The 25,286-nt window shown below is 35.3% G+C and overlaps 1 protein-coding gene across 1 annotated transcript in view; it reads right to left on the bottom strand.

Moving 5' to 3' along the window:
• Positions 1-4,198: 4,198 nt before the first annotated feature.
• Positions 4,199-25,286, bottom strand: part of LOC145684761 (uncharacterized) — a 35,700-nt gene continuing 14,612 nt past the window's right edge. Inside the window, exons 4-5 of the mRNA XM_081757133.1 lie at positions 20,292-20,413; positions 4,199-5,953 (exon numbers count right to left, since the gene is read on the bottom strand). Of these exons, the coding sequence (XP_081613259.1) occupies positions 4,589-5,305 (717 nt within the window). The 5' untranslated portion in view covers positions 5,306-5,953; positions 20,292-20,413 and the 3' untranslated portion in view covers positions 4,199-4,588. The remainder of the gene's footprint in view (positions 5,954-20,291; positions 20,414-25,286) is intronic.

Below are 25,286 nucleotides of genomic sequence, written 5' to 3'. Positions count from 1 at the left end.
CCTTCTCTTCAGTTTCACTGAGTTCTTGACACTAGTATTATCTTGTTTCTTACTTATTATCTCTGCCACTTTCTTTACCTCTTCCTCCAGTGGTTCAAATATGTTGCCTTCACAATCCAACACTTGACTTAGTTTAATATTTTCTTTATGAATTTTCGGAAATTCCTTCATAACAGCTATTCTTTCTTCTTCATTTAGACCTTCTTTGTACACTTACTTTGTGAACATCACCATTTTTTCTTTAATTTCTTCACTTATATTTTTGTCACCTATCACCTCATAAGTTCCATCACATAGTTCATTCGATCTCTCTTTGTACCATTGTTTCTCCATAACTATAATTGCACCATCTTTTATGTGCTTTTCCTCTTCCTTATGTTCTCTTACACCCTGTACTCTTTCTTTGAAAGGTTCCCTGCTTCCTTCTTTATGTTTCTATTCACTAACACCTTGGTCTTTCTTATTCTCTCGCTTAACTCTTCGTTTTGTACTTGAGTTAAAGCTTGTTCTACAGAGTAAATGACTTCCTTTGCGTAAAACTTTTGTTTCCTCACTTTAAACTTGTAGCCTAAGCTCAGTAGCTTCTTCATCCGATATCGTCACATCATCTATCACTACTACTTTCATATCTATGTCATGTTTACCTTCTTTCCTCCACCCTAACTTCACCTCTTTCTTCTTCAATATCTTGTGCACTTTCATACTAAAATCTTCTTCCCAAACCCTAAGTCTTTCCATAACTGTGCCTCTAACAAACACCAACAAACTATCACTAATGCCAATTTTCAGTTTTTCTGTCTTTTCCTCTTTCCAACTTAAAAGAGAAACGTTCTCGAACCCAAATTTCGTTCCAAATCAGTTCTTTTTCCATCTTCTTAACAAGTGTTTTATATCTGTTCGATTCACACTTCAGTTTTATATCTGCTCGATTCACACAAGGATGAAGAAATTGAATCACAAATCTACAAATGGATTTGTGAAGACGTCTTTAAGGCTTAAGTCATGACATCAACGCTATTTAAAGGTAATTATATCTTCAATAGAATTGTTTGTGAATGCAAAAAATTTAAAATAATATTTTATTCACTAATTTATCTTTTAATTTCAGGTTCGAATTTTTCACAAGAACATCATTTTGCCATATCAAGCATCAAGTATGAATTAAAGGTTTCAGAGCAACAAGAACTTCCGACAGTATACGCCAACTGTGAAGACTATAAACATTTTTGAGCTTCATCGTTACTAAGAGGTTAGGGTACGTGCCTTTGGAGCGGAAGACCTGGATTCAATTTCCAGTGGAAGCCCAAGCGGCGGATTCTACTTTAAACTTCAAGTCCACGTCTCATATAGCTTCGTTGCTGAAGGAAACGCTGAATTCAGCAACATCAAAATTAACATTATAAGCATTTATATACACATCTTTTTATAAATTATTACCAAATTATTTTTTTAAAAATCTTATTGATTGAATAATTAATTATTGCGAAAAACAAGAACTTCTGATGAAGATTATAAACAATTATGCACAAAACATTTTGTAAATACTGTATATCATCAAGTTATTATGTAAATAATATTACTTGAAAAAATAATCCTTGTTTTTCGCTACTTTAAACGTGTTGTCCTAAACTATTACACGAAATACTTGTTTGAAAATTTTTATGTAAAATAAATTTTTTAGTTTTAAATTTCGTTTGAAACCTTTTGTACAAAAAGAGCTTAAAAACTTCAGACCTGGTTTGTTTGAAATTATTTTCAAGAAGGAATTTAGTTTAAACGTTTTACACAAGATAAATTTTTAAAAAATTAGAGCAAAAAATTTATACAAACATTTTTGTTTTAAAATTTTGCACACTTTTGTTTGGAAAAATTGATACAAAGGAGATTGTTTGAAAAATTTTAGATGTTAAAATAATCGCGAGTGTCATAAATTTTTTTTAAATAATTGGAACTGTTCAAGAAAAAATAGACGAAAAATTTTGTCTAAAGAAAATAAAATTTTAGTTTGAAACTTTTGGCAAGTTTTTAAAAAATAAAATGAAATTTTAATTAATCAAATCTCATTGGATCATATTGCTGTCTCAATTTTGGTTACACGTGGAAACTGTCTACTTTGGTTTTCTCTCTATCTTTCAACTGAAGTCAGTGTTATTTTTCTTTCTTTTTAAAACGTAGGTTTGCGAAAATCACATGTTTTAAATAAGGCAGATCAATGGAAATTGTAATAAATGCTTCTCGTAATTTAAAAAGTCTAATTTTAAAACATAGTTGTACATTTTTTTAATTTTTGTAGTGCCTAAGTACTTCACAATGGAAGATTGGTAACAGGTGCACAAGATTTCTTATCAGTCATTGGAGGATGTTATCGATTTTATTATTATTATTCAGTCACGTTCATCCAGACGAAACCAGATAACAATTACTGGGATTTACATCACACCTGTCTAATCATTTATGCACTGTCATTCATAAAGAAGAAAGATAATGACATGAGAAACATCCGGGTGATAAGTATTGTTTTTTTCATACTTTGATAAATGAATTTTTTCTAATGGTAACGTGAAAATAATATAAGGCATGCAAATATTCCTCTTGAAACACACTTTCTTACTCCCCATTTGTATATAATATCAAAGTTTGACAAATTTAATCTTTATAGAAGCTCAACTCAACTCACGCTTAAAGTTGAAAAGAAAGAAAATACAATGGAGTACCGCTAATCCGAACTAATTGGGAGCGAACCCTATTCGGATTACGTGATTGTTCGGATTGGCCGGAATAACAGTAAGATCGCGGCTTGAAGCAGATGGACGGGTCTATTGTGTTGTAATACATAGTGTGTATAGTATTTCAAAACAAGTTTTCTGACTACAGTATATGTACTGTATTGGAAAAACGTTGAAAAAACTTGATGCCTTTATTTTTCCACGTACTGTACATACAGTAGTTACAAATCTTTCCGTTAGGGGTATTATTATCTTTGTACGATATAGTTCGCTCTATAGCGGTCGGCAAGTTTTTCAGCTGTTGTCTCACTGCAAACGTTGTTTCCTCTGTTTTGAGCATTTGCGTATTACAGTGCGAGAGCCGATTGTTATGGCGAGCAAGCGTAAACATCTCTGTCTTAAAGATAAGCTAGACGCTCTAAAGCGTTTAATAACGGGAAAGTGTGACAAAATTGGCCACAGAGTTAAATGTTGGCAAAGCTACAATTTGTGACTGGAGGAAAAGCCATGCAAAGCTTGAACAATATTGTGCTACTTATTCTGGCCAGACTCTTGTTAACAGACACACAGTGGAGCAATCCCTGTACGGTAAAGTTAATGAAGTGTTTGTCGTTTGGTTTATCCAGGAAAGAGAGAGGAGAACTCTAAGTGGGCCTATTATTCTGGAAAAGGCTATTCAATTGAATAAACTGATGAACGGCGATGACTTTTTTAGTGCTAGTATTGGGTATCTAGATCGGTGGAAGAAGCGCCATGGGATATGTCAGTTGACAATTACTGGTGAATAGCTTTATTCTGACCACGAAGTAGCAAAAGAATACTTGAATACCTTTGAAAATTTGATATCTGAGGGAAATTATTCTCCACAGCAAACCTATAATGCTGATGAAACTGGCCTAAACTATATCCTCTACAAATCCATCATAAGAAGAAGTCCATGATCCGAGTTTTAAAATAAGCAAACATCGTGTACCATTAATGGTAGGGGAGAGTTGCCTAATTTGAACCAGTTACCACTATTTGCCACATAAACTAGACAATACAAAATTAAATAAGAGAATGATGTTTTAATTTCAAAATATATTGTATCTGCTTTAAAATGGTGTGCATATTGTAACAAAAAACTCATTATTAACATATTTATTACCAAAAAATTAAATTATTCACATCGGTCCATTTAAGGAAACTAGTTTCCTACGTTGAACCATGCGTTTCTTAGAGTGGACCTTGCAGAGGCTTTAACGAATAAATTAAATTTGCTCTCAAACATGAAAGAAAATACTTGACAATTGAAACGCAGAAGTGCTTGTGCAATTAATATAAATGTTAGGATAAATTTATTACCTTTACAGAACCTTCACGTAATGAAGAAATAAAAAAAAAAACATAATGAAAGTAATATTCACTGCTCAATTACGAAAGTGAAATAAGTCTTAACACAATTTGCTATTGTGCAAAACGAAAAATTGCATCTACTCTGCGTGTTTAAGAAGTGGTAGGAACGTTACATGTTGAACAATAGTATAATGTTTTACTTGGTTTCACCTTTGCACAACCAGCGTGGATCCAACGGCGGCATTTCAAGCACTGAATCATATCCTCTTGCCTGTTTTTCTTACATAGGGAGCAAAACCAACTGCTTTGCTTCTCACTGATTCGAAACAATTGCTCCTTCCTCTGGATCATCTTATTTCTTCTCGCGGCTGAACGTTCAAGTTCTAGTTTGTAAGCACTACTTGTGATTACAGCAGCCTTCTGTGCTTTACTTCGGCCTCTTCGCGATCCGGCTTGTCCTGGTTGATTTATTGCTTTTGTTAAAGGGAATATCTGTAATAAGGTGTTTTTGAAGTTCTTTAGTTTCTTCAGGCAGGTGGCACGTAATCCTTGTCCCGATCACTGTCGTCTTCTGATTCGAGCTCTGACTCTAGACTTCGCATGGCTGATAACTTGCTTTGTTGTTTTGTACGGTCTTCTTTGGGAGACTCACATCCTGGTTGAGAAATGCCATCAGAATAGAAAGCATTAGATGGAGCAAAGAGATGGTCTGCAAAAACTTGACGATTAACCGGCCAAATCATCGCCGCACGAAATGCACTGTGGGCATTAGCGACTGTAGCTTCTCTGCCGTATGCTTCATTCAAAAGATCTGGAATATTTGATTGTTTGTTTTGATGTCCTTTGTAGGTGTTTAAGAACTTTTGTTGAGCTTGGACGAAATACATTTGCAAAGGTCCAAAGAATGCAACATCAAGCGGTTGCAAACGGTGCGTAGTGTGACCAGATAGCTGCAGTAAAATAATGTCGTTTTGTCTTGCAAATTCCCAAGCTGCTAAGTTCTTGCTGTGTGTGGTATGTCCATCAAGCAAAAGAAGAACTTTATATTCTTTATTGCAGTTTGTATTCTTTCTAAAATGTTCAAGCCATACCACAAACAAATCAGAGTTCATGTATCCTGTATCCGAAATCTTGACAATGCTAACTACAGGGGCACCAATCTCAAAATCACTATTCCACTTTTTGGCTTTAAATATTATCATTGGGGTTATGTAGACACCTGCCACTCTCACTGCACAAACCATTGTAGTATTCACTCCGCCCCTCCATTTGTAACAGCACCTACATCATGTTTTTCTTTTTGAGCAACTATTTTCGGTAGATGTTTCTGCACAGTAGTGAATCCTGATTCATCCACGTTGTAAATTCTCTCTGCTATGATTTGAAATTGGTCCACATTGCTTTCCAAAAGATAAAAAAAAATGTCCTACATTTTCTCTGTTAAATCCTTTTGCTCTTTGTAACGAGGTAGTTTCTGGTCAACGCACAGAAAGTTCAGGATTTCTTCTCATAATTGCATAGAACCACTTTTTTCCAGCCAAACCTTTCTCCCGATTGAATGTGTGAAAAGCACCACATTTTTCTGCTAAGTGAAACGCTAATCGCCGAACTTCTGTAATCGTCAGTCCAAAAGAACACCCTTCTAATGCTATCATGTGCTCCGCAAGAGTCCTGTTCATATCTGGGTTGAAGGTAGCCTGCCTTCCTTGTCCCTTAGTTCCATTAACGATACTATTTTCTGAAGAGCATGCCGCCTAATCGTTACTTTAGGAACCCCATATACTCTGCTGCATTCATTTAAACCATAATCTTCATTTCGATAAGCAGCAATGACCATTTGTAATTCCTCTTCCTTTCATTGGTCATATTGTCCTCTTTCGGCCACTTTTGAGCTGAAATAATGGAGAAACACGTCTTTAATATATTTGCAGTTAACCAAGGTAATACAATTTATTTAAAATTATTCATAAACTCTACACGAAATTATTTAGAATGGTTGCATGCAATGGACCGGTCCAATTCAGGCAACACGTGCTGGTTCAAACTGTGCAACTGCTACATTGAAACAAAAAGACGTGTTCTCAAATTTTCTATTACATTGAAATATTAAAGCACATGCATCACGTTGTAGTTAAAAGTACACATTAGACGCGTGTGTAATTTAAAACCCTTATGTTAATGATGTAAGTAAAACCTGTTAATGATGTAAGTTCACTTGCGATCCCAGGACTAACAGATCTGCATAACACACACGTTCGCCGTTCTCACCTTCACTGCGTGCAGGTGGCGCGAAACTGTAAACACAAGAGTTCCTTCCCTTATCTGCAAACAGTGTAGCTAACTCTTATATTACAAATATATTTACTTTTCAAAATATAAGGCGGTCCAATCTAGGAACCGGTCCAACTTCGGGAACTCTCCCCTATGTTCTAATGCTTCTGGTAGCCACAATCTCTCATTAATGTTGATAGGCAAATCTACTAAGCCTAGAGCTTTTGAAAACATTAATACGAAGTCATTGGCAGTTTATTACAGAAACTGAAAGTGTGGATGGATGGATGGAGAGTTGTTTAAGGAATGGTTTCATGACGAGTTTCTACCCCATGTCAAAAAATTCAGTAAAGACAAGGATTCACCATCACGTGCGATTCTTTGATTGACAATGCACTATCGCACCCAAACACTGAAGAACTTTCTTGATAAAATTAAAGCAGCATTTTTACCTCCAAATGTTACACTCTTACTGCAGCCTACGGATCAGGGTGTTTTGCAGTCACTTAAACTAAAATACGGCAAGCAGTTTTTGCGAACCTTGATTGAAGACAACACAGTCTCTTTAGTTCAAAAAATAAAACAAACAAGCATCAAGGACGTTGATTATTGGGCTGCTGAGTCTTGGGAGAATATTACAGACCAAATTTTAGAAAACTACGGCCAACCCTTGAGTTCTTGAGACAACCAAGCAGAAAATGACGAGACAATCTAATACAGATAGTTCAGGCACTTCCTGGTTGTGAGGAAGCAGTTGAGTCAGACATCGATGAATGGATGGCAGTAGATGGTGCGAGCTCTGAATCCCTAATTGCCATAACAGCACAATTACATAGCAGGCATATGCTTATCATGTTCCCTCAGGTACATGGGAATGTACCCAGTGTGTGTCTTATGTACCTATGAGAGAGAAATCTCAGTCTATTTCAACCTCTAGGCACATGCCTGACATGTATCTGGGGAACATGTCTAGTATGTTCTAGATATGTTCTTGGCAAAAGCGTATATATCCACAACACTTTAGATACATTCCAGTCACGTACAGAGCATGTGTTTGGGCTGTTTAGTACATGTTATGTATGTGCCTGGTATGTACCTTATGTATTTCAAGTACCTCAAAGGAATATACATGGCACTTGTCAAATGTACCCCTGTTTTTATTCTTTATCCCTAACACACGTAAATAATTAACTGATCACATATGTATGAATGATTCATCTTAACATTTATTCATCAGTTATGTCATCTCTTTCTTCTAAATTCATCTACGAAATATGGTGCATTTGTTGCTTCTAGTACGTAATCGTAATCGTAATTAGAAAAAAGGAACAAATGCATCAAATTTGCGAGATGAATGTAGAAGAAAGATGTAGTGTATCATACACGTCCTACCAGAAGTCAAGGAAAGCACTGTACCACTAGTTACATAATGTAATAATAAGGAATACTTCCCCAGCATCATACCAACAGCATATAGAACACATACATAAAGGCACTTTATTAGATTGGATACTCCCCTTAGACAGATACAGTAGAAACCAGAGGCTTTTCAAAGTCAAAACATTATTCTCAATTAAAAGGTATACCAATGAACAATTTATTAATGAGATAATAGAGAACAAGTAAACAACAAAATTATGTATATGAGTGAAGCTCATATAGAACAAGATATATATACAGGGTGTTTCAGATAAAACGTCCAGTGCTTATAAATCCGAAATGGCTGAGAATAAAAAGATGAAACAAAAACTGAGATAGGAAAATGGTATAGGGCGCATCACTTGGTGTTGTTGTAGTGACCCACAGGGCCCTCCTTCAAGGGGGCCCAGGGGCCAACTTCAAATTTTCAAATAGGAACATGTATTGAATCATACCTCATTCAATAGTACTTGAAAAACGAAACAACTTTTGTAGGGAACAATTTTCGGTTTGGGCCACCGTTTTTAAATGGCCGCAAAAAATGGGTCCTATATCAGATAAAATGTCCAGTGCTTATAAATCCGAAATGGTTGAGAATAAAAAGATGAAACAAAAACTGAGATAGGAAAATGTCATAGGGCGCATCACATGGTGTTGTCGTGGTGACCCACAGGGCCCTCCTTCAAGGGGGCCAACTTCAAGTTTTCAAATGGGAACACGTATTGAATCATACCTCATTCAATAGTACTTGAAAAACGAAACAACTTTTGTAGGAAACAATTTTCGATCTGGGCCACCGTTTTCAAAATGGCCGCAAAAAGTGTCCTGTATCAGATAAAACGTCCAGTGCTTATAGGCCTAAATCAGAAACGGCTGAGAATAGAGAGATGAAACAAAAACTGAGATAGAAACGATGATAAAGCATATCAAGTGGTGTTGTTGTGGCGACCCTCAGGAAACTCAGTGAAGGGGGCCCAGGTGTCAACTTTAAACTGATACAGGACTTTTTGCGGCCATTTTGAAAACGGTGCCCCAAATCGAAAATTGTTTCCTACAAAAGTTGTTTCGTATTCAAGGACTATTGAATATGATTCAATACATGTTCCCATTTGAAAATTTGAAGTTGGCCCCTGGGCCCCCTTGAAGGAGGGCCCTGTGGGTCACCACGACAACACCATGTGATGCGCCCTATGACATTTCCCTATCAGTTTTTGTTTCATCTTTTTATTCTCAGCCATTTCGAATTTATAAGCACTGGACGTTTTATCTGATATAGGACCCACTTTCTGCGGCCATTTAAAAACGGTGGCCCAAATCGAAAATTGTTTCCTACAAAAGTTGTTTCGTTTTTCAAGTACTATTGAATGAGGTATGATTCAATACATGTTCCTATTTGAAAATTTGAAGTTGGTCCCTGGGCCCCCTTGAAGGAGGGCCCTGTGGGTCACCGCAACAACACCATGTGATGCGCCCTATGACATTTTCCTATCTCAGTTTTTGTTTCATCTTTTTATTCTCAGCCGTTTCGGATTTATAAGCACTGGATGTTTTATCTGAAACACACACACACACACACACACACACACACACATATATATATATATATATATATATATATATATATATATATATATATATATATATATATATATATATCCTCAAATTTCATTTTCAATTAACCTCTCTCTCTATATATAATACGGTAGTAGCAGTTGGTTAATATCAAATTAACAAAAGTAATCGAATTTAATTATACATTAAATTAACACTACATTTACCTGTAGATGAAAAGGGAAACTTCCAATGGTTAACTCGGGAGCAAACACTGGCAGGAAGTTTTCATAAGCTTAAAATAACATATATTTAAAAAAGAAAGACTGGAGGAAAAAACTATAAAAAACAAAGTACAGAACTAAATAACTAAACCCTTCCGTCTTCGATCCATTACCTCGTTGTCCATTGAATTGCGAGGCACAATTTTACACTTTAAAAATTCCAACCAATACGCACCCGATTTGAAGTCGTTCTGACAAACGGCAGAAGGAATTCAAATCAGGGAGCAAGATATGACGCAATATCGTATATAATAGTACCAGAAAAATAAACCAATAGAACAAGAGAATGAGAAGACATATTTTTTAAGAGATATTAAAGTAGAATACACTACATAATGGGTCCCCCCGGAATTCAAAAAATGTAAGAAGCATTTTTGAATTACCGAAAATATGAAACACTTATGGAAATGAAAGCGATTTTGTCAGTAAGGGTAATAAATGAATATGAAGTATGAAAAGACTAAACAACAAACTATAAATATTAAATAATGAAAGGGACCACCAAACAATATAAAGCCAAGTGGACACAATACATTCAAGCTTATCATTAAATATGTTAAAGTTTTGGTAAAACATTACTAAATACAAAAACCAGAGAAGAGTTATACCATATTATAGAATGTAAACATAACATAGGCTTGAATAAACCTCAAATATCCATAGATGATGAAATTCATATCCATAAGGCGCAGAATGATATATATATATATATATATATATATATATATATATATATATATATATATATATAAAATAGAAGTGTATATATATATATATATCTATATATATATATATATATATATATCTCAAACAGTTTCCTCACACCTGAAAAAGAAATACGTGTAAGAACCTCACAAATATTAGACCAAAATTTACAATTCGGGTTCAGAAGTTTCACGCATTTCATACTTTTTAAATTGATTAACACGATAACACGAGAGGAAAATTTAGAGCATTCGAACCAGCAAAGGAGTCGATGCGATAATGACCAAGCCACGGCGGCGACAAAGATTTACTAACTTTATCTGTTATGGACGATTTGAAAAGAGATTTCCAAAGAACTAATTGGCCTTTCTGGAAAGTAACTGGATTGTTACGCTGCAGGAAAAGATGCCTTCTATCTTCCTAAGCTCTATGCATATTTTTAAGACATTGGACCATACTTCTACTGAATTATGTAAGTTCAGGTCGGAATTCTTTACAGACCATTTAACTAATAAGGGATCTAGGGCTTCACGTCCCAAATACAGCTCAAATGATGATGCCTTTAATTCACAATGTTCAGAAACGTTAAGAGAAAATTGGATCGGATATAGTAAAAATTGCATCATACTGTCTGATTCTCAGAGCAATAACATCTTAAGGCATTCTTTACCGTCTGAACGTATTTTTCACCTGCGTTTCCAGACGCAAAGAAAGCTGAACTACGTATATGTGTGATCCCTAGTCCAAAGAGAAAACAACGAAACTCCTCGCTACAAAAGTAACTAGCCCGATCCGTGGATAAAGCAAAGCAATGATCAAAACAACAAAATATCTCCTTCATTGCTTTAATAATAATCCTACTGGTCGCATTACGTAATGGAACTAAGTGCAAAAAAATGGGGGACGTTATCCACAAGCAACATTATGTACACTCATGTCCAAAATGATTGTCGCATATCTATAACTGTTTTCTTGTAAGAATATAATTTGATAATGATTTTAGAGGGTACTTTTAATATTGATACTATGTGTATAATCGGGAAATGTATATTTGTGGTAAATTTCATAGAAAAAGAATTATAAATAGGAAAATTAGAATGAGTAAAACAAAATGTTGCTAGATGGACAAGAAAGTTCTATTTTCGTTTTATTATTCTTATTTACTGCTCTTTTGACATGAAATTTGCCACATACATGTCTTTGCCGATTATACACATACTAACATTATAAGAAATGCCAGACGAATTCGTTATCAAATTATATTTTTACTACATGTTTATAGACACGCGACAATAATTTTGAATATGAGTGTACCTATAGTCATTGCTTAGGATTAACGGACCGGCTAATTCACAGTATAAATGTCCCTGGAGTTGTGTTACATATTTAGAAGACAAAAGACCTTGGGGCTTTTCAAAGCGTGGTTTTGAAATCTGACATTCATGACATGGGCGCACGTACTGATGTACGTCACGAATCAAAGAAGGCCAATAAAAGAAGGAAAATAAAATTTAATTTTACTAAGTGTTTTAAAATTACCAATATGTGTTCTCACCTAAGTTCCAGAATGATAATATTCCAATATCAAAGGTCGTAAAGACTTAGGCAATAGAACCTTGTACGGATTATTCCGTGCTTTTGTTCTTTTATATAATAAACCACGTGACAAACGATATTCTCTCCAAATATTTCCTGCAGCTTCAGCTTTCTTATAAATATCTGAGATATCCGGATCCTTTCTTTGCTCTTCTTCTACATCATAAAATGCCAAAGCAGTATTCAACAATCTATGAATCATAATACTATATCGTGTGAATTTTTTAGGGTTACGCAAGACGCAAGCTAAAGCATGGTTATCAGTTAATGTAAATTTTGAAACAAGATAGTGCTGAAAACGAGCAATAGTATTGTACAAACTAGCCAACTCCAAGGCAAAGATAGGACGATCATAGTCCGAAGGTTTCAGTTTTCTGCTATAGAACACATTAGGTTGAGAGAAACCGCTAGAATCCTTTCGTAGGATCACACTTCCTAACCCTCGCAAACTAGAATCTGCTTCTATAAAAAAACCTTTTACTCATATCCGGAATCTTTAAGATAACCTGTTCTTCAAACGTGTCCTTAATATGAGCTAATATCTCAGACTGTTCTTTACACCAAACAAAGGGAATTTTAGGTGATTTTAAATATGTTATGGGACGCATAATCTCAGCAAAATTACTAATAAAGCGACTATAGAAAGACAGAAACCCAACAAGAAATTTGACACCCTTCATATTACGAGGAGCAGGTAAATTTCGTATAGCTTCAAGTCGATCCTGAATCATTTGCATAGTTCCTCCACCTACGCTAAGTCCCAAATAATCTATCTCCGTTTGAAAGGAGTAACATTTTTCTGATGAAATTGTAAGACCTCGTGATCGAAGTCGATCAATCAAAGTAAGTTTCCTTGTAAGAAGGTAAATTTAACCTCAACTGCTTCTTCAATTTCCTTCTTCTTCAATTCCAACAAAGTGACAATGTTCTTTTATTACTACTATAATACACAATACATACATAGAGCTCCCCCGTAACTAAGCGGTTAGCGTACGCGCCTTTGGCGCGGGAGACCCGGGTTCAATTCCCTGTGGGAGCTCATGTGGTTCTGATTCCACGTTACTCAGTAGGTCCACGTCTCACATAGCCTTGCTGCTGAACGGGACGCTAAACTAAAATCACCTCACCTCACAATACATACATCAGAAGGTTTCGACAATCGCAAGCTGCAACCAATCAGAAACGCGTTTTTAGTTTCTATGGCTACGGTCGAGGGTGAAAAATATATGTTGTTCGAAAGATGTTGCCTACAATGCAGTGAGCAGAGTGGGTCAGTGGGTCAGAGTGGGTCATGGTGGGTGGTGGGTCGCAGTGAGTCACGCTGGATGATGAGTCGCAGTGGGTCACATGGTGTTGACCACGACCGACTGACCCACTCAGAAAGCTCGATCCATTTGACCCACTGAACCACTCCAACTCTGGATTTGACACTACATAGAAGATGGAAGACCAAAAATTGCATGTTCACCATATTTTAATGTTTTACTTCAGGCAAGGGAAGAACGCGGGAATAGTGTTTGTGATTTTTACTGTCCTCAATGTTTCTATGTTTTGTCCCTGTTCTTAAAGAGTTAGTGGAAAACTGTAAAAGTGAGTAAAACGCATAAAAATAGGAAGCAAGGTACTGACTTGTGAGGAAGGTTCATTAAATTAATTGACTTAAAAATAATGCAGTGCTCTGAAACACCAGATTCCAAAAAATATGAGTATCTGTCCTATGCCGTGCCGCGAAAAATCAGGGCCCGAGGCGAGAGCATACGGCAGCGCCTTTGTACATATGAGTTGTCAATTTAAAGTTGACCTCTCTGGACTATTCTTTCTGCATAATACTTTATTATTTTATCATGAGTGAAGTAAGAAAGCTTCAGCATTATTACACTGGAATCGAAAAGTGTGTAATTACTGAATTCACTGCAGCTCCATTTTTCCTTCTCTCAGAACAGTGATGTATTAGAGAGCCCTCCCTGCTGGTCTAGTGGCTAGCACGTGCGCCTTTGGTGTACGAGGTTCCGGGTTCGATTATCGGTGGGAGAGACTATGTGATTTTCACTATCCTCGATGTTTCTATGTTCGTGTCCCTGTCGTTCTAGGTGATTGAAAGAAGTCAAGTAAACGAGTAAAGCAAGTAAAAATTAAGTAATAAGTAGTTCAGGTAAGTTACTGAGACACGTTCGATGAGTCACTTAACTTTAAAAAAATAAAATAGAGTAGTGGCTTAAGCGTTAGTCTCATAATGTTGGGAACACGACTCGATACCGGCTGTGGCAATTCAGCAAATTTTTATAATTTGCAATACTGATACTTCTGGTGTATACTAACATAAAAAATATTCAATTTCTCTGGGCCTAAGAATTGAGACGACTTCCTTCACAGGTGACATGCCAACAACACAAAATTACGTCATTCATATCAACTTCATTCGTAACTGTCTGTTAAGTACCGTGTTTGGACAAGAATTGATGAATACATAAGGGCTAAGCACGTCCTTACTGCTGTAGTATGGGCCAAAAATGAGTTTCAAGGAATTGTTCCTAGCTGTGCACAAATTGCAAATAGTGATCGAACTTACAACGCTAGTCACGGGAATGATCCTATTTAAGATGTCACCTCACCTTTCTACCTAGAATAAGGGCGAAACAAAATGCATTACTGTTATCAGCTAACAAATATTTATATTCCATTTCTTGTTGCCATAAAATGATAATTCTCTCTGTAAATCCATAAACGTAAAAATATTATTGCGTTCATGTGTAAACCTAAGAAACATCTGACATAGTGTATATCTTTTCTTTTCCTATGAATACCTTCGACTATGTTACTTTTTCTTTCCATTGTGGTAATAATAATAATAATAATAATAATAATAATAATAATAATAATAATAATAATAATAAAGGAATAACATAATTACAATACCAATTACATAAACATCTTTCCATTCAGAAAATATAATAATTGCCACGACGGGATTTGAATCCAGGTAGCTGCAATGGTAGTTTCCTGTTCTCATATTTTTTAAACAAATCGCCCCAACCAGAGTATTGTTCGCCACTGGCAGCTCATGTCCTTTCGATGTATTCCAAACACTGTAAGGACACGAACACAGAAATACTGAGGACAGTTAAAATTCCGACCTTGCTCTTCAGAGGAATTCGAATTCCTAGTGTATTGCACCTCATGATGAGAAACCGAACGCCCGAGATCACTTGGCTAGTACCACCGGCGCAATTTGCCACAAATTCCTCATATAAATATCAGAAAATAAACTAATAGTTATGGAACATCAACATAGAACTGTCTATTTCTACACGTGTTGATACAATTCAAAGAATGTGAAAATAATTTCTGTCGTCTTTTGTTCTTTGGAAATTAGAAGTTATGGTAAAAACGAAATGTAATGTAAATAGGGACCATCCCTGCAAACGATGACCAGAGCCGTAACTTAGATTTTTTCTGGAGGCGGCCCATTAATAAACTTATTTGGGTCCCTAGAAAAAGTTTTCTAATTTTTGTGTCCCCTCTTTCCAACTTTCTCTTAATCTTTATGCCCTTATGGAACCTGTGGGCCCTTCCGCACGGCAAGTTCTGCTGTTCCGTTAGTTACTCCCTGGACCCATTCCATACATGAGAAAATTATTAAATGGACAATATTGATTAATCTCAAATCCATACGAATAAATATTATTTCTAGAGCCACTAATAGTAGAAATATTTACTGAAATGGGTCCACGATTCATTTTTGCTCTATTTAGCTTTTGTGTGCTGTTTTGTTTATGTAATGTAGCGACCCTATTTGATACTTCATTTCTAATTTCATGTTCGTATCGTATATAGAGTAAGATAATTTTGTCTCAAAATGGGCCCCCTCGAACTGCGGGGACCTTCTCTGGGGGGCAGTTGCCCCCTACCCACTACAAGTAACGGCTCTGCCGATGACGTAACCTCGACTTCAAGAACGTTTCGTGATATTTTCGTCATTGAGGAACGTCTATATAACTTGTTTTAGTGTTAATCAAGGAAATCTCATTAAGATACTCACGCAAGTTGCTTATATTTTCTTGTTTATATTTTTTATTTATATTTTGTTTATATTTGTTTGTTTTTGTTATATTCAAGTACCTTGTTTATGTTTTTCCATGAAACGATTTTAACTAGGTATAGTTTGGGTGGAAGGTTAAGTCGCGTGGCAGGTAAGTGGTTAGCGCATTGAAGTTCTATTCGGTAGGCACGGGTTCGAATCCCGGCCAGGTTGAAACTTTTTCAAATGTTCCTGTTTCAATTTCAATTTCAATGCATACTTAGTGTGACAAGCAAGATCTTCTCTGCCCTAGACAGAAAAAGATGTTGGAACAAGGATAATTGGAGAAGGGCTCCCAATGGAGGCAATCATTTGCAAACTTATTTCCAGCAGTTGTTCTAGATTTGATATTTTCGTCTACTTTCAAGCATTCTCTGATTCATGTGCGATCAGTGTTTTTATTTCTTTGAATATACAGTATATAATGAAATAATACATTACATACACAGCAGTATTGAGATTAACATATGGCGCTCATTGGACAACACGCTCTGAACCAGAGAGACTGATCTCAGAATGGAGAAATGTTTCGTGTGTCACATTTTTACTTGCTACTCACAATTTTACTTGCATAAAGAATTGACACAGCGCTACCAACTGATGTCAGTGCCGAGAAAAGTTACGTGTAAGTTGGGTTGCATCTGTCTAGGCGTTCTCACATCTGCAAATGACTTGGACCCCAAGTAGTGGAATTAGAGCACTTAGGGCGGAGATACTTTTGTGAGTGGCTGTACCTAGGTAATACTAACTGATAATTTTCAAGCCATTGTTTCACTTTCTTCATTTCTGCTTCAGTTTTCTTGAATACATCTGTCCATGTTTTACCAGTAAATATAAGAGAAGTGTCATTAGCAAATGATTGTATATGCTCGTCTATTTTTAAATTGCACAAATCATTTATATAAATTAAGAATAATATTGGACCTAATACAGTTCCTTGTGGGACTCCTTGTTTTACATATGAATAATTGCTTTGAAAATTATCTATTTGGACGGCCTGTTTTCTGTCTTTCAAATAACTGCTAAATCAAGATAGCGATATACCCCTTATTCCTCATCTTTCTAGTTTATTTAAGAGAATATTGTGTGGTATTGTGTCGGATGCTTTAGCTAGGTCTAGGAAAACTACAATTACTTTTTCAGCTTTATCAACATTTTCACAAACAATCTCTGTTAAATTGATTTGAATAAAATAATTTATTTTGTTCAAGAAAATTAAATAATCTCTTTATAAATTTTTCTAACATTTTATCACCGTTACTGAGGATTGATATAAATCTACAGTTATAGGCCTTTGAGCCTTTTTTTATATATAGGTTTTATTACAGCAGTCTTAAAATCATCAGGAAATAGACCTGTTTCTAAACTTAGGTTAAAGATATACTACAAAGGTTTTAATTTCGTATGTTTCGTATATTTGATTTCGTATGTTTCAATACACTTGCTGATAATCCATCTATACGAGATGTTGTTTTTGGTGATAATTTATTTATGAAGCGTTCAATTTCCTGTTCAGTGATTGGAGGGAAAAATATAGAGTTTACTACTTTAATTTCGGAATTCAAATTCAAATTTATTTTCTCATCAATCTCTTTGTTAACTATTTTTTGCCAACAATGGAAAAATGTTCATTAAAACTTTCAACTATTAATATTGGATCACGTTCATACGTTACTAGACCATTTTTAATGTTTAGCTCATTTATTTCTACATATTTTTTGTCAGTTTTATCCATAATATCTGTTATTATCTTCTATAATTTACTATCATAGTTATATTATAATATAATTTGTTTTCTGTAGTAGCCATTTTTAACTTCTTTTATTAATTGTGTAAGTTTATTTCTATACCTACTGTAATATTCCTTAAATTCTAAATCATTTTGTTTTTTTATTAACAAACGACTTAATCTATCTCTTTCTCTTATAGAGTTGACTAATCCTTTTGTTTTCCATAGTTTTATTTTGAGATATTTACTACTTACTTTTTTATTGTTAATACGTGAATTACTTATACAATTTTTCATCATTTGGATGAAATTTGAAGTTGCACTATTAACACAATTACTCTGTACTACCTGATTCCAGTTACATTTTTTCAATTCTTCAATTAGTAAAGTATAATCTATAATTGTCGTTTCATATTACATTTTTTCCACTCTTTTGCATCGTAATGAGAACATTTATACTAGTGAGAAAGTGGTCAGTTATACTTGTTTGCAGCATAGCTGATGTGACATTCGGTGGACTTTGGTGCCTTAAAAAATATGATCTATACATGTCTTACTCTGTCTTACAAGTCAACTTTCACAGACTGTTTACAATTTTTATAGACATCCTTAGGAAAGATGAGTCAGGAACAATTACAGCAGAAGTCAAACAAAGTTAAGCAGAAGTAAGTTTAAGTTTGACAACCCAAATGTCTTTACTGTGTTTCAGGTTGCATAATTGACAGGCACTCTTCCTACTTAAATAGATATGACATAAACAGCGCATGGGCAAAAACCGCGGGAGGACAAAAATAGCGCATGCAAATACAGCGTGGACAAAAATCATGGATAATCATTTTGCACTAGGCTCGCTTGCGCTCGAGCACACTTCTTTCAACTGGGCTCCCGCTCACTTACCTTAATTGGGCTCGCGATCACTTCCTCAAACTAGACTCGCTCTCATAGGGATCGCACTAAATTCTCTCGAGAGAGCTCTCGCTCACTCGGACTTGCGCTCACTAATCCTAAGTGAGCTCGCGTACACTCGGACTCGCGCTCAATTTTCTCAACTAAGCTCGCACTCACTTGGGCTTGCGCTCACTTCCCTCAACCGGGCTCGAGGTCGCGACCACTTCTCTCAACTAGACTCGCGATCATTTCCCCAAACTGGGCATGCGATCACACGGGCTCGCAGTGAATTCCCTTGAATGGACTTGCGTTCAGTAATTCTATGTGGGCTCGCGTTCACTCGAACTCGCTTTCACTTCTCTCGACTGAGTTCGCGCTAATGATCACTTCTTTCAACTGGACTCGCGCTCACTCGGGCTCGCAACACTTCCCCAAACTGGGCTCGCGCTCGCAATCACTTCCCCAAACTGGGCTCGCGCTCGCATTTACTTCATGACTGGCCTCACTTTCAGTAGGACTCGCGCTCACTTATATTATTGAGGCTCGGGCTCGCGCTCAAATTACTGAGCCCGAGCCCAGCTGAGCACGAGTGGGCTCGCGAGCCCGAGCTCGTGAGTTTGGACATCTATGACAAAAACAGCGCATGCATGGCCCGCAATGCACATCCTTTCCGGATTTTTATATATAAATTTATAATTCATGTTAGAATAGAGTCCAAGGTAAAATTTACTCATCGTAAGTGTTGTATGTTTCAACGGATGTCGCCAAACGAGTTTTCTTAAAGTCAAAATAGTGGATACGGTGGCGCAGTATAACAGTGTTTACCACTGGTGCTAGGGATCCTGGTTCAGTCCAAAGCTATGTGAGTCTGTGGTGTGCAACACCGCGTCGGGGAGTTTTCTCCGTGTTCCTCCATAACCTCCCAGTTCTCATTCCAACTATTATTTCATAGGTAGTCAGTTTCATTCATCATCCGTATCCTTTGAGCACAAGTCCATAATAGAAGAAGGCTAAATTAAAAACTTTATTTCGTTTCCAAGTCGAAACCCAACCAAGTCGATTTGTTGTATCGGGAAACTACCTTACGCCGAAGTTCATGGTAATCGTTGGAGTCATTCTCAAGTCATACTTACAACCCTTCACGAAAGATGATTATTTCTTAAAATCTAATGTTCCTTTTCAACACAGAGGCTATATGAACGTAGATCTATAGTTCAAAATGGAATTCAAACCATCGTACCGTGTTCAAATTTTAAGATTTTCTCACCGGAAATCGAGCACCAAAACTATGTACACAGAAGTCATATGCACTAGCCTCTAGACCAGCAACGAGGGGCCACGAAAATTTTTTTGTTGTATATTTAGAGTGTGATGCACAAATGAATGGTTTGAAAGCACGAGAAGAATTGAGTACTAGGAAAATGAATTTATATTCGTTCAAAGTAGTATTATGTCATGTATAGAGTATGTTTTGGACCTAATTTACAACTGGCACTAATGAATTGGTATGGATACATAATAAAACACCCCCTACTATTACCATAGCAAAGTAAAAGACATCTTTTGGATAAATATTACAGGAAAATGATATTAGTTTCACCTTAAAACAAAGGAATAATGTAATAATACTATAACACAACTTAGCTCTATTTATACATTTTAACAATTATACATAACACATACAGCAACATACATGGTTGTAAACTTACTTAAAGTGGCATCCGAGTGTAATTAATTCCTCGTCTTCTCCTGCGCTACTTGCCCCCTTTCGCTCACTTCTCCTTCAGCATTCTCCAATGTTTGGCAAAACTACCCCATTTTGGAATCATACCTATCAAAAATAAACATGTTCTTAGAACAAGTTTCTGAGGTGTTAGGATATATTTTAATTTTTAAAGAATAAAGCTTATTTAGTCGTTATATGTATGTTACCGTCTTCTTATCCAGTACTGCTAATGCTATTTTGAATAAGTTTTAAATTGTCTGTATAAACGTTTTGGAAAAATTTAATGCTGTCGAAATATCCTTTAGTGTCAAGAAAATACGGTGCCGACCTGCTTAATAATAACAGCCTAGCATACAAAATTTATTTGGTATACAATATAAAATCTCAAAGATTAATTGCAAGATTATTCTTAAACCTTAGCAATAGTTTTAAGTATGTGAAAAATTAGATGGGAACAAATGAAATCTATTGAGATGAACATGTACCTCAAAAATAGTTCTTCGTGACTTTTCTTGAATATTTACGTATAAATTACATAACTATACTGAATACAAATATATTGTTCGTGTCTAAATATCTCTAATTCTAATTCTAACGTTCGGTCAAAGTTAGAATATGCTACTGTTGTGTGGTCACCAAATATGCAAAAATACTGTGATATGATTGAGGGAATACAGAAAAAATTCCTACGACTTCTAACGTACAGGAAAACTGGGCTTTACCCGAAATATGAATCTTACAGAGAGTTACTGGAAAATTATCAACTACCCACTTTATACGAAAGAAGAAGATATAATGATCTAATATTTTTATATAAATTAATACATGATAAGATTGACTCTATTGAGCTGCGTTCGTTGCTTTGTTTTGAAGTCCCATCAACCAGAACGAGGATAGGAAACACATCTACGTTTTATCAAAGAAAGGCAAGAACAAATATCCTTCGGAAATCTCCTATATGGAGGATAAGCACTCTCCACACTGAGGTCGAAAAAGACTTCAATATTGATATATTTAGCATGTCGGAAAGTGTGTACAAAAGAAAAATTAAACAGGCATGTTTTGAAAACGGCATATAAGGAGCTCATATGCTAAAGACAATATGAATGTGTTTTTTTAAATTGTCTATTTTGTAATGTGTATTTCTTTTAATTATTTGTATATCTAATTGTTTTGTATTAATATGTATTTCGTTGTCAAAGACAACACAATAATTGGGCCTAGAGCCTGTTGTGTTGTGCTTGAACTAAAATAAAATAAATAAATAAAATAAATTCTACCTCCAGGATTATTCCTTTTTCTTTATCTTCTATCCTTCCCACAAATTCCTCGAATTGTCTCTTCATTCCTTTCCAAAGACCTAAGCAATCATCCACATACCTGCAAAACATAATAATTCTTTCGCCTCCTTCCTCCTTAACTTTCAGTTCCCATTTATTCATCACAATTTCTGATAACACTGGGCTTAGTTTCGATCCTATACTTAGTCCTTCCTTTATTTTCACTAATTATTCTCCTATCATACACACACTGTTCTCCCATATCAGTTTTAATGCTTTTATCACTTTTTATTTCTTCCATTTCCTTATTGTTCTATTCTCCATTTCTTCTTCCAATACCTTCAAAAAATATTGGTCTTACCGCTAACACTTCGAAAGCGTTCATACTATATGTCCTGCCCACCTAAGCCTTCTAGACTTGATGACCTTAACAATGTTTGGTAAGCCGTATAATTTACGTAGTTCCTCGTTATGAAGTTTTCGCCATTCCCCATTCCCGTTCCTCTTGGATCCGAATATTCGTCTGAGGATTTTGTTCTCAAATACTCTCAGTCTATGTTCTTCCCTCAGAGTAAGCTACAATGTTTCGAAACCATATAGAACAACAGGCATGATTATCGTTTTATATATTTTAAGCTTCAAATTCCTCGACAGAATACGCGACGACAAGAGATTTTGAACTGAATAAAAACACGAATTCCCTGTTTTTAGTCGATATTTAATTTCGTGAATATGATTTTCGTCTGTTAATATTGATCCTAGATTTTTGAAAGTATATACTTTATCAAAAGTATTATTTAATATTTTAACGCATTCATAATTTGCCGTGTTACGGTCCCGACGCACTTCCATGTATTTAGTTTTCTCTGCATTTCTTTCTGTTGTTCTCATATCATCCCCTATTAAATTTACATGACCAGCGTACCTGGTGAACACCGTTCAACTCTAATCCCTGGTTGCTATCTTTGATTTTTCCTTATAGCGTATTCCAGGGCAAAGTTGAATATTAATGGCGACGACACATCTCCTTGTTTCAGACCATTCTCGAAGCGAAAGCGCGTGGACAAAACTTTTCCTACCCGGACTTTAATTTGGGATTCATTTAAACATATCTTAATTAATCTAATTAGCTTTCTCGGTATTCCAAGTTCTGTAAGATCGTTGTATAATGTTTCTCTCCTAACCGAGTCGTACGCCTTTCTAAAATCAATAAATAGTTGATGCACCGGAGTATTGTATTCCCACTTTTTTCGAGTATTTGGCGAATGGTAAATATTTGGTCTATAGTTGATCGATTTCGTCTAAATCCGCACTGATAATCTCCAATAATTTCATCTATAGACCAAATATTTACCATTCGCCAAATACTCGAAAAAAGTGGGAATACAATACTCCGGTGCATCAACTATTTATTGATTTTAGAAAGGCGTACGACTCGGTTAGGAGAGAAACATTATACAACGATCTTACAGAACTTGGAATACCGAGAAAGCTAATTAGATTAATTAAGATATGTTTAAATGAATCCCAAATTAAAGTCCGGGTAGGAAAAGTTTTGTCCACGCGCTTTCGCTTCGAGAATGGTCTGAAACAAGGAGATGTCGCCTTTCTTGTGGATTGGAACAATGACTGATTCTTTCCACTCTTGTGCCAATTGTTCCTTGTTGTAGATGAGGAGGATGAGTTTGTGTATCTTGTTCCACAATTTTCGCCTCCAAGTAAAATTAACTAAGCCGGAATTTCGTTTACACCCGGAGATTTGTGTTTCTTTAATTTCTTTATAGCGATTTCTACTTCTATTCGGTTGGGTTCTTGAATATAGGGTTCTGCGGTGTGTATCTCCCTTTCTCCCCGCACATTAGTTTTTGGCTGCGTGTTAAGCAAATCGTCAAAGAAATCTTTCCATCCATGTAAAATGCTATCTGTATCAGTAAGAACTGTTCCATCAGATTTCTTTAATATAAGCACGAGGTTCATAGCCTTTCTTAAATTCGTTGATCCCTTTATACATGTTTCGCTTATCAACTCCTCTTAGTTTTGGTGTTACTGTGAATCACAACTGGCAATGGTTGATAAAGTTTGATAAGCGAAATGAAAGAAAGTAACATCAAGAAAAAGAAACAGAAAAGTAGAAAGGACGAAAGAAAGAATAAAAGGACACAGTTCTTACATGGAATGAAATTTGACAAATACAGCATTTCTGAACAAAGAGCATAAGAAAATGGAAAGTCAATGACATTCTTAGAAATGGTAAGAAGCATTATTGTTATGTGTGGAATGCGAGAAACTAACAAATTTATTTCGGATGGAGCTTGAGCCGAGTCCAATAGCCCCCTAAATACGCCACTGAAAATAATTCTGCTCCCCTGATCCTTCACAGCATTGCTTTTCAAGTTCATAAATATTTTGAACATCGCTTATATATATATATATATATATATATATATATATATATATATATATATATAGATAGATAGATAGATAGATAGATAGATACATAGATAGATAGATACATAGATAGGTAGATAGATATAAAGAGAGAAAGAGATCTGATTTTGATGCAATGCAGATTTTTGTCTTTTGAGACGTCTATCTATCTCCTCCGATTTAAGAAATGAGTTCCTCAGTGACTTCCGTAGAAATCATTCGAATTTCGACACAAGGTAGTGTATATGTTCATTGAGGCTCTCAGATAATCCGGCCCCCTTTGGATTTTCGAAAGGGGCTTCGTTCTTCGAAATGCATGCCAAAATATATATAAAATTTGCTTACTGACCAAATACAATATTTAATGTATTAATTGTCGTTAATAAAATTATACAACATGCACCAATAAAATATTTTTACATGAAAATTATGTGCATCAAGATGTGTATATTTGCGACTTTTCTTACGTGCGGTCTTTTGTCCCCTTCCCCTGCTGTAAAAATCCTGCGGGCATTCTATGTTTATTCCTTGGAGTTAATGAGTCAATCATAAGGGAGTGAGTCTCACTCCTGATTTTAAACAAAATATTAAATATATTCTGTGAACGTTTCATCAAAATACACTGAATTTGTCTAAAATATAGTATGGGCTTTGTTCTTGATTAGACTTACTCAACTTAAACTAGAAAAACAAATCACTGAATGAGGTAACGTTTATTTTAAAATAACCGTGTGACAGTTTCGCCAATTAATTGAACATATTGGCTTTATCAGACATATCATTGTGTGATGATGAAAATATCCTCAGTTACTTGGCGAAATTATCACGCAGTTATTGTTATAAAATAATCGTTACTTGGTTTAGTGATTGGATTTTCTAGTTCAAGTTATTGAAGATAGCAAAGCTAATACAAACCAGTTAGTTATTAGACTTATTCGTACAGTTTGGAACTGAAAGAGAAGAAAGAAAATCCCTCAAGTTTACTCTGCATACCACCTATAATAATAATAATAATAATAATAATAATAATAATAATAATAATAATAATAATAATAATAATAATAATAATAATAATAATAATAATAATAACATAACATATGTGTTTCTATTTCTAGCAAAATTTACAAATTGACATCATTTAAGATCCTTTTAATTTACTCTTTAGTCAAGCTTTAAAACAACTAACTTATCATCTTCTGAATGTTTTAATAGGTATGATGTTAAAAAATACCTGAAAATTGAAAGTGTTAAATTTATATTTGTTGGAAGTA

Source organism: Thermobia domestica, chromosome 5 (genome assembly GCF_964235325.1).
Source record: "Thermobia domestica chromosome 5, izTheDome1.hap1.1, whole genome shotgun sequence".
NCBI classification, from domain to species: Eukaryota; Metazoa; Arthropoda; class Insecta; order Zygentoma; family Lepismatidae; genus Thermobia; species Thermobia domestica.
The sequence above is the reverse complement of the archived record's forward strand: the minus strand, read 5'-3'. Positions and strand labels throughout refer to the sequence as shown.